The sequence below is a fragment of the Carex rostrata genome, chromosome 24 (genome assembly GCF_964058835.1).
Source record: "Carex rostrata chromosome 24, lpCarRost1.2, whole genome shotgun sequence".
NCBI lineage: Eukaryota > Viridiplantae > Streptophyta > Magnoliopsida > Poales > Cyperaceae > Carex > Carex rostrata.
The window spans coordinates 6,781,577-6,792,433 of NC_135941.1; the positions used below are offsets into that span (position 1 = coordinate 6,781,577).

Here is a 10,857-nt window from a genome sequence, read left to right on the forward strand (position 1 = left end):
TGTATATTATTTTCTCTGATCGTACAAAATCACTGTTTTTAGATGGTTCAGAATCTCATGAAAAAACATTGATTTTATACTCATTTAAAAAATGGTAAAAATTCCGAGAAATATAAAAATGTGAAGCATAACCGGAACACAAACAATGCAACATTATAATCTTATTCCAAAAATTAGACTGCGAACCAATCGGCGTAGGTCAGTACTTATAACAGTAAAAAAAAATGTTTAATAAAGAAAACAATGTAGCAAAATTTTATATATCAGTTTAATATTCTTGGAAAATTAACTGAAATAACTCGATCCTTTTCCAAAAGCATCAATAATGAAAATGCCAACCAAATTAAATAACATCAAGCTATGATATTTGAAATGTGATGACATGATGTTTAACAAGTTAGATGCTAAAAGGTACAATAAATTTACTCTAAACATGTATTTCCCCTATATTTGCTGAAGGAATATATAATTTACTAAATAACATTAGTCTACATACGACAGGCCATATTATTCCCCCAAGGCCTGACTATAGATTTCATGCTGTATACATATAGAAATAATTAATACAAAAATAAATACTCTTATACATTCTATTTTCTACAAATACACGAAAAAAGAAAAGAAAAAAACCCACTACTACTGTGCATCCTCTCTGCTGCCTCATTAGTAAAAAAGAATGCTCACATCTCAGTGAAATCTCATGATGAACTCTCCTCATCTGAACTCACTGGTCTATGTGCACCAAACCGGGGAAATGATGGCAACAAGCTAGGGTTAACTGGTATGGGGAACTGCCTACCTGCACTAACCATGGTTCGTTCGTTAAATCTTCCAACCTCCTTGCATACTCGGTCAAGAACTGCTAGAAAATCCCTAACAACCAAGAATATCCTAAATGGGTGCGCCTCTTCCTTTGCCGAATCACCATGAAAGTACTCTGTTATTTCCTTGACTAAAGAAAGTGCTACACTTTCTTGTGCTTGAACCTTTATGATCTCATCCTCGGCTTTTCTCAAAAATGCTTCCATAGCCTCATTAAACCCTCCTTCTTCATACCCTTCTTTATTCAAACTAAGAATGTCACTAACTTTATTCACACCTCCTGCTAATTTTGCAACATAACTACTCAACACGTCAGAATCCATTGCTGCTGACTTTTTAACATTGCTCAATTCATTCCCTAGAGCTGAAACAACCTGAAGACCTAATTTCTTGATCTGTATGTCATCCTTTTGGGTTGGACTACTTGCTGCTGCCAGGCGGGACCCCTCTGATCGGGTGATTTCTTGTACCACGAAATGGAGAAGAGTAGTTTTGCCATCAGTTCCTTTCACATCGACTAACTTTAACAGGGTGTCAAGTTTAAATGCATGCGCATCACCTCGGTTTGTACCAACATTCATTCGATTGCCAGTTTTCAGTACTGCTTCTAGAAGTTTTAGGAAGAGACGGCTATTTCTGAGCTCATCGCATGCAGTCTATCACAATGAATCAAGAATAAAAAAAATTAGAAACTTTGGATAAAATTTTTTTAATACAATAAGTATTTTATTAAAAGATAGTGTGTTGGACTAAAGAGATGTGTGCTAGCCATTTAAGAGACTAATTCTTTCTCCAAAATAAAAGGTGCTGATCTCATGGTCAGTGTTACTGATAAGTTTGACCTCACAAGGGAGAACCAAAATATAAACTTAAAACCTACCGAAAAGATTTTTCTTTTTGTTTAGTAAGCAAGGAAGCAAAAGGATGTACCTCAAGAGTTTCAAAGGACTTGGTGAGATACTTCACCTCAGAGTCGAAACTTGCAATATAAAGCATGGCATCGACCCGTTTGAAGGCAAATGGTATGTCAATCAATGCCTTGAGAAACCTCTCAGCCGGGCCAAGCTTACTAGGCGAATCGTCATCTTTGCATGCTTTCAGTTTTATCTCCTCTTCTTTTGTTGGTGCCATCTTTAGCAATGTCTCTAGTAGGTCAGCCCCCAAATTATCGGTTTTACCTGTTTTCAGGAATTATCAAGGATTTTGCAAGTCAATTTAATGGTTAAAATAGCTACTTATTAGAGATTTATTTGTAAACAGAACTAGAAAATTGATGCATTCAAAATCAAACAAGAAACTGTCCTTTAACCAGTTCAGTTGCGTTCCCGAGCGGGGGGAGCCTATTGTACTTTGATCAAAATTTTGTTCTTGGGTTATGTTCAAAGGAACATTATAAGTACCTGACATAAAATTTTGATGGGTAAAAATATAGAAGGCCCATAAAGTAAGAAAATCTGCATATACTGAGAAAGGCATAAAGTATCTGAAGGAGAAGTTGATATCTTTGCTTTAACAAAGATGATTACTTTAATCATTATACAAGAGCAAGATGATATGATTGCTATTATCACTGTAAAAATACAACTACAGTAGCATGCACAAAGAAGTCATAAAACTAAATCATGATTGATTCTTAGAGAGAAACTAAAAAGTATATAAATAAAAGGCACATGCCTATTTATATTAATAGAAAATAACGAAGTGTTTTATAAGATTAAAATGCATATTTGTTTGTTCTTCTTATCAGCTAAAGAGATTGTACCAGGCAAACCATCGTTCATTTGGAAAATCAAATAAAATTAGATAAAGTTATATACATTGTATGCTTTTAACCAATTGTACCGTGGGAACAAGGGGAGAGAATATCAAAGAAAACATTGTTTGAATGAACATTTCCAAAAGACTTGAATTACGAGAGAAGCTTTTATTTTAGAGAAATTGCAAGGTAAAGAACGTAAAAACACCAGCAGTTATTGTTCTTACTTTAATCTTTGTTTTTAGTTATGAGAACAAATAGCAAAAAAGAAAAGAAATTTAAAAATAAAGGAAGTTTTCATATCTAACGGCCATATGGCAGAAAAAAAAGCCCCAAAGACAATGACAAAAAGGTAATATCTCTCTTTTATTTTTAATAAAGAAAACCAACTGATGATTGCTACACCTTGGCATTAGACCAATGGCAATTTAATAAAGCATGAATTAAGCATGTCTATGTCACTTGATTGGTTGTTGGGTCTATTCCATGTAAAATGAACAAAAAAAAGCAATCACACTTCGAACTTGTCTGAATGCACTAAAAAGTAATAAGATTAAATACTAAAATTGTCAATCACACATCACTAAAATATTTTTCAAAATGTATGAACTTAAAAATCTGACATAAAACAAAATGTTAAATGAAAATTTCACACATACTGTTCTGTACTTGACCGTTTTCAATTCTGTACGCAAGTTATTTACCCTAAACAGATATAATTTCCAAATTGGGAAATTAACTTAATTTTTCCCAGCTTAATTTTTCTCTTGTATCGAAGGAGAAATTGTAACAAAAAAAAAGAATTTAGCAAGACAAGTGCCTAGCAACCAATTTAAATAGAAATTCTGTTCTACTAGTGAATAAATGACCCAAAAGATTGTATCAAGTCATTTATGGGGATTGTGTAGTGAATAAATGACCCAAAATATTCCACTTCACACTGTAAACCCTCAACTTCAACATTTTCAAAGATTCCACTTTGTAACAAAGGCAATTATGGGGATTGTGTAGTGAATAAATGACCCAAAAGATTCCACTTCACATTGTAAACTCTCAACTTCAACAATTTCAAAGAAAATAAAATGATTAATAATTAATTTAAGCAGAGAAAGAGAAACTTTACCTTCCAAGAGAGCTTCACACACTTCCTCCTTGGTCACATTCAATGCTCTCAGCAAAATTGCTATATTTTGTGATTTTTTTGGGTCAAGTACTCTGTTCTCTTGCGCTTTTGGAATTGGAATAGCAGGCCTTCTAATAGCCTCTTTATTTGCACTATTAGTTGCTGCATTGCAACCGAAAAGAGTCTCTATCATCTCCTCATTAACCCTAGAAAAGAAAATATGATAAATAATGAGAAAAATAATGCAGAAAACTTTCTTTATTTGTTTCCATTAATATAATTTTTTTTTTTTTGTTATTTGTTCATCTCAATAAAAAAAATAAAAATTTCCTTATGACAAAGTCACGTAGTCTCTACGTGAGAGGTCATGATTTGAAACCTGGATGAAAGAAATTCTTTGTTATAATAACAAGGGTAATAAATAATTGGGTGGCTTGCCTTCCAACCATTACTCCAAAAAAAATTAAAAAAAATTCAAGAAAATAGAGAAATGTTTAGACTCCCCATTACAAGAAAAGACATTTTCTCAACAATGGCAACTGAAAGAAATATTTGTTGAAATTGGTAAATGAAAGAAATATTGATGGACATGGTTTCAGATTTAAAGTATTTAGTTCTCAGTTTCTCACCTGATCTAAATTTTCAATCAACATATGAAGATGCAAAGGGGGATTGCAGAACAAACACAGTTATTGGTAAGAAAAAAAAAAAAAAAACAATAACTTAACTGGAAAGAGCTGGATCGAAGCTGGTCCCATACCATTGCCCTATCAGAGCTTGCACGCACCTTATCCCAGTGTAAGGGTTTCAACTTAACTGGAGTGGTCTCTTCACTCTTTTCACTGCTCTCCATTTCTTCTTTGGCATTGACACTCTTCAATTCTACAGCTTTCTTCAGTGAAACAGGAACTCCTCTGTTCTTATCTGGCTTCCTCACCTGACTCTCCCAATACCCAACTGGAGGTGGAGGTGGGGGCGGCGGTGGAGGGGGAGGTGGTGGGGTCTGCATCAATGCAGGGGGGGCAGCATAGTCTGAAATTCTTGAATTTGAGTTCCCTGAAGTTGAATTGCTGGAACTAGAGTTCCTGGAGTTCAAGTCGGAGTCTTTCTCTATTGGTGAAGAAGGGGGAGACGGTGAATGTAGTTTCCTTTTCGGCGGAGAAGGGGTTAACGGGCGCAGGCCCGCAAACAGGGGCAGAGGTGGCGGAGGAGGAGGAGGTGCAGCTTTCAAAGGTGTGGCATTGCTCAATTTGAAAGATCTACGGCTGGAATGATTCGGACTGGAGAGTAACGGTGGGGATGAGGCTGCTGGGGATGGGAAGTTCGAAGACGGGTACGATGGTGTGCTCATAGTGGAGCTCCGTGAAGGGCATTTTTCTACCCGGACCGTTATGGTCGGTATAGTTCGTCTGGAGCTGGAATTAGTCTTGTCTGCTGAGGAGCCTCTTGGCGAGTAAAACTCTTCCTCTGATGAGGAAGGAGAGGTGATACCGACATCAGCATTGTACCGGCATTGCCGCGAAAGGGGTGGCAACGGATGCAATTCAGGTGACCCAAGTTTCCTGTAAGGGGATCCATATTGTAGATCCGAGTCTTCCCCATGACGGGTTCTCGAATCAACTAATGTACCCAGATAGAGGAATTCAGAGCTATGCGGGTTTGAATTCGAAGCCGGAGGTGGTTTTTCTGAATCTGAGAGGGCTGAACCGGGTGGAAAAAGGCGGTGGCTTTCGGATCTGTCAGGAGCAGGTCGGGACCCAGATTCTTTTCGCTTCCTGTGGTTGAAGAAGAAGGCAATTGATAAGGCAAGTACAGAGAGAGTGAGGACAGGGAGGACAATGGCAGGAACAATTTTGGAGTTAGAGTGGTGGGAAGGGGCAGGATTGGAATTTGGTAAATTGAGTGAAGAGATATTAGCTGGGAAGGTAGGTTGTTGGGGAGAGGGTACGGATGAGGAAGAAGGGATGGAAGGAGGGGGAGGGGTGGGGAAGGAAGGGAAAAAAGGCTCGTTGTTGGAGGAAGAAGTCGGGGGTGTGGGAGGAGAGGACGGGGGAGTTGAGTCGACGGGGAAGAAAGGTTGGTGGAGTGTTCTTCTGTTGTTCGGAGTCGAAGAAGAAAGTTGGAAGAAGAGGAAGAGGAGATAGAGTAATAATGGCGTACACATTGTTTAGATAGAGAAAGAGAAAGAGAAAGAGAGAGAAGGAGAGAGGTTTTCTGATAATGCGCAAAAATTGCGCAGAGAGGGAGAGAGAAGGGGTGGGGTGAGAATGTAAAGATGGTGAAGTTTCTTTTTCTTTTGAGAGAGAAAGAGAAGGGTGGGATTACACTGGCGATGATAGTGCAGATGATGGGTGGCTTTTGTTTGATTCTATGCGAATATAATTTGGCGAGTTTGGTGTGGAATTTTGTTGGTGTGCATAATAAAAAGCAGGGCGAAGCGAGGGAAAGAGAGAGAGAGAGAGAGTTGACAGGTGGAGCTAGTAAGTGTGACCCAAGGTAGAAGGGGAGGTGGCAAGCAGGTGATAATGACGTGCCGTGGTAAAGATTCAACCCAAAAGGAACGGACGAGATTCGTTTCCTCTGGGGATTTTTCTCTGAAACTCTCTATGTAGCAGCTAACGATGAAAGCTCTTAGTTCAATTATATTACATAGTAAACTACTCGAGTTCATTTAATTACGTCGAGCATCAATAGTCAATACTCGCTGGAGATTGAGTCACAGGGAAGCGCCGCGTAATTACATTGGTAAAAGAGGAGATTGGATGCTGACTGAATTATGCTTTTGTATTTAAACGTGAGCAAACAGTAGAGAAACAGAGATCAGAGATGCCAGGTGTCCGTCCTTGGAAATGGCGATTTAGCAAAAAAATAAGTGTACTGTGAGGACTTTGATTCATTGAGACAGACTCCTTGTATCCAGCGTGTAACAAGAATCAAAACTAGGTTCTCTGACTCGTGACACAATATTGCATTATGTATATGCACAACAGAGAACAATCGTCTAGGTCCTCTGCAATATGCCTCTTGTACGGGTTTGTAATCCTCTCTTTAGTCTTTAGATGAAAGGAAATGTCCGATGGGTTTCTTATGCAACGCTGAAGTGAAAGTATGGAGTTTGTTCTATTGTTCTGGAATCATGGTCAAATTTTGCAGTTTTTGTCTGCGCATTCTGCCATTTGTGGACGCCTTTTTCTGCTCCCTGTAACTGGCATATAAGAGCACGGAAATCACATGTAAGGTGAACAAAAGGAAAAAAAAAAACGATTTGTGATTTGTGACTGTGATCTGCACTACAATTTTCCTACACGCAAAGGATCAAGTGCATGTTTGTTATAATCTAAATTTGTAGAGATGAGTTACGGTGAGGTGAGTTGTGAAGTAAAACACGTTTATATTTCATGTAATATTTTTATTTTCAAAGTTTAAAATGTCGATTTGAACAGCTCAACATAATCTCCATAATAAAATATTCTTAAAAACTAAATTTTGTATTTTTTGAAATTTTTTTACTATTTATTAAGTCACTTTGAAAATCTAAAAATCCGAGTGAACAATGAAAACAGTAAAAATTTCTGGACCACTAGATCGGCAATTTTCAAAATGGCTTAATAAATAGTAAAACAAATCCAAAAAATGTAAAATTTGGTCTCCAAGCACATTTCAATATGGAGATCATGTTGAGCAGTTCGGATTGACGTTTTGAACTATAAAATCGCAAAATATGAGTGTGAAGTAAAATAATCGCTTTACTTCGCAACTCACCATAGTTCATCTCAAATTTGTAATGCATCGAATATAATATTAATTTGATAATGTTTGAATATCATAAAATAATTAAACGTTTAACAGTGAAGATTAAACCATTTTTTAATATACCATCGAACAAAATTCTAATTAGATTAAATATAATTGACGTACGTAGTATTTAAATTAATAAATGACACATCTTTTGAACTTATTTTTTATTTAGATCATTTTAAAGACTGTTGTCAAAAATAATAAATGGATGCCAACGTAAGATTCGGTCAACGTTAGACAACATTGGACTGTGGCAAAAAAATATATATATATTCAAAATATTACAATACCGTTTGTTAATTTCTATAACAGATGGAGAGTATAAATTATAAACCTTCGAGAATTTTTCATCTCTCTTGATTCTTGAATTATCATTGCCGACCTGCATCGTAGATTCGTAGAGCCCAGTAGCTGTGAAAATGATTCGCGCCACTAGAACTGCACATCGCCGACAAGCATCGTTCAGCTCGTTAACCGTAATAAGATTCACGCCACCAGCCTGGGTACACCCGAACATCACAAGCGAAATAATTTTTTCACTGTTGGAAGAATTAGTTGAAGCAGAGTTTTAGTTGAAATAGCGTCTAGTTTGTCGGAATATATGTTGTACTTTAATCATTTTATGGTTTTTTTCAAATATTTTAAATTTATTTTATATTTTCAACAATAATTCGCTGAAATTTTATATTGTCTGAATTACATTTTTCTTCACTGTCTTCGCTCAAGAGACAAAATAATATCATGCACCGAAAAAAAAACACAGAACTGTTGAATCATGCCAGAGAACGGTCACATACAGTGAGACCCTGACATTATGGTTGATATATTGTGACATATTTGTATTTAATACGAGGCGTGTTTGATTAATTTGCAATACAGTTACATCATATATCCAACGTGTAAAGAAGGGTTCCGAATCTGTTGTAATTTGGGACCAGTGAACAGTGACTCTGGAATCTCTACAATCTGAATCCAGCCGTTGAACTATTTCGAGATGCATGTACGGAAAAACTAATTGTTTCGAGACGAGTTCTCGAAAAAATTGAATGGCTAGATTTGAGATTGCAGAGATTTCAAGAAAAGGATTTGAAATTGCAGCAGATTTATTTTCGTAAAAAAGAATGGCCACTGTCGTTTGGTAAATAGGAAATGGTGATAAAAAAAAATGATAGTCAACCGAATATAGACGAAAAATATTAATTGAATGAGTAAAAATAAAATAGTGATGATGTCTGTCATTACAACTTATTAGGACCAGTGGTCACATTTTTTTTTTTTCAAATTTATGCTACCAATAAAAATTAAGACAACAAGTTTTGGTTTTGGTTTTTGCTACCGTTGTTTTCTTCCAAGAAACGATGCTGTCTCCGTCTTGTCAATTACATGGTGCGTTTGCTGTTAACATGTTACATCTCTGTTAATGTACTGAGATGCTTATTTCAGTAGTATTAATAGAAATAAAACCAAAGGCAGTTCAGAAAATGACATCATTTTTTTTTTCCTGTCACATATGATAGGCAATAGAATATGACAAGCAGGTTGAGAGTCCAAATTAAAGTCAGGAATTTTATCTAACAAACCTTACTCTATTAATGCTGAGTACATTAATTGCAAATTGGAATCTTCTTGATTGTTTCAGAAGCCTCTTTATTTTGGGATAAACGGCTTGTGAACAATATTTTAGCCAACCAAAAGAATTATATCCAAATATCCAATAGTCTATAATATTCTTCATATAAAAAATTATCAATTAAAAGTTTAGTTTTCATGAATCCCTCCTGTAAAGATATATTATTTTATTTATCACATGTGAGAATTGTATCAGTACAGGAGGGATTCACTGGCATATATAATCGTTTTGTTTTCATGTGATAAATAATACACAGTCCAGACAAAAATCAGCATGATGCAAGGTTGCGGCGATTTATGAGAGTGCGTTTCCTCTGAGATATCTCATATTTTGCGTGACCGACGTGTCCGGTGCCTATTCGGAGATGATGTGGGGGGCCAGTATTATTTGAGCTTTGAGATTCGCACATAATGTATTGAAACGATTAAGATTTTCCAAAAAGTCACACAAGATATGAGATATCTCAAAGGATGCGAATTCGATTTATGAAGGGTTCATTTTGAGAAAACAACCGTGCAATCCGTTTTTTTTTTATCAGAATTCAAATTATATGATTTGTTATCAAAAGAGTACAATTGATTATATTTAGTTTTTTCGATTGCTTAAAAAATTTATTAGTTCATCAAAATGAAGTTCAATTTTTTTTACTAATTAAATTGCATTGGAAAAAGAATTCTCTCTATTACACATCCTATTTAAAACTTTGGAACCCAAAGCGGTGCGATAAGCAAGACGAACAGAGGCGAAACAAAAAGGAAAAAAGCAAAGCCCCTATCACTGAGTTCATCCCATCGTATTGAGTATCAGACTGAAGTTACGGATCAATCACGGATGCCTTCTCTTCTTAGGTGATGGAAGGGCGAGTGGTCTTTCGTCTATATACAGTTGATATACCTTCCGTTTTTAGTTTGTGTGTTGTTTTGTGCTGCTTTATGCATCTTTATTTGTCTTTCTTTTTCTCTTTTCGTTTAGATGTGACTGTTATGGACTGATTGATTTAGTTCTCAGTCTAATTTGATTCATTGTTTTCTCAGCTAATGGGTGACTGTTTTGGTCCAGTCGATTCAGTTTCCAGTATGGTTTAGATTTAGATGAAATCATCACTAGACTTCTATCACTCCAATTAATTAAGGATGATCAAATTTGCATCAACATGATGCATATATCTCTGTGTATTTTTATTTTGATTAGCTGTATATTTTCACAGACACTCGTTGTCTAATCTTATATAACAGTTACTTTGTAATTCTTTATATAAATGCAATTGCTTACGAATTTTCAACCAAAAAATAAACTTTGGAACCCTGTCGCTTTTTTTATGATTCGTCAAGTAATACACCACACTTAGTTGTACGAGAAACACCACAGCGGATCCTTCCACCGACAATTGCATAGTCCCACCGATCAATGCAATTTTCATTTCTTGCGACTTGTGGCACGTAATTGTGTCGTACTTTTGTGGGCCTAACTTAAAAAGATACTATGATAAAAATATAGAATTGTGATGGTACTTGGTACTTTTGATGATCAGAAAATGTTACTCAAATGTGAGCGTTAGATATGTAATTGTGACATTGTCCGACTCGTACATAAAATAAGTAGTGCAAGCGTGAAACAACCTAATGAGGTCTTCTTGGCAATTATTTTTTCCCCTTTCTCCATTTATGGAGAGCAAGTGTGCTTTTTAAAAAAGTTTAATAATGCTCTTATTTGACCCATGTTTTGTGG

General features: G+C 35.9%; 1 protein-coding gene across 1 annotated transcript; it reads right to left on the reverse strand.

The window, feature by feature from the left end:
• Positions 1-449: 449 nt before the first annotated feature.
• On the reverse strand, positions 450-6,324 carry AFH1 (formin homology 1). The gene is made up of 4 exons (XM_078326075.1): positions 4,430-6,324; positions 3,702-3,907; positions 1,753-2,000; positions 450-1,478 (listed from the first exon to the last, which is right to left on the reverse strand). The coding sequence occupies exons 1-4, from the start codon at positions 5,863-5,865 to the stop codon at positions 699-701; spliced, it is 2,670 nt and encodes an 889-aa protein (XP_078182201.1). The 5' UTR covers positions 5,866-6,324; the 3' UTR covers positions 450-698.
• Between the last annotated feature and the right edge of the window lie 4,533 nt (positions 6,325-10,857).

Excerpts from the sequence above, each read along its gene's own strand:
- AFH1 (XM_078326075.1), bottom strand. The coding sequence starts at position 5,865 with ATGTGTACGCCATTATTACTCTATCTCCTCTTCCTCTTCTTCCAACTT. Across the intron at positions 2,001-3,701 it reads GTGTGAAGCTCTCTTGGAAG|GTAAAACCGATAATTTGGGG; the intron begins GTAAAGTTTCTC and ends TCCTGAAAACAG. Across the intron at positions 1,479-1,752 it reads AGTCCTTTGAAACTCTTGAG|ACTGCATGCGATGAGCTCAG; the intron begins GTACATCCTTTT and ends TCATTGTGATAG.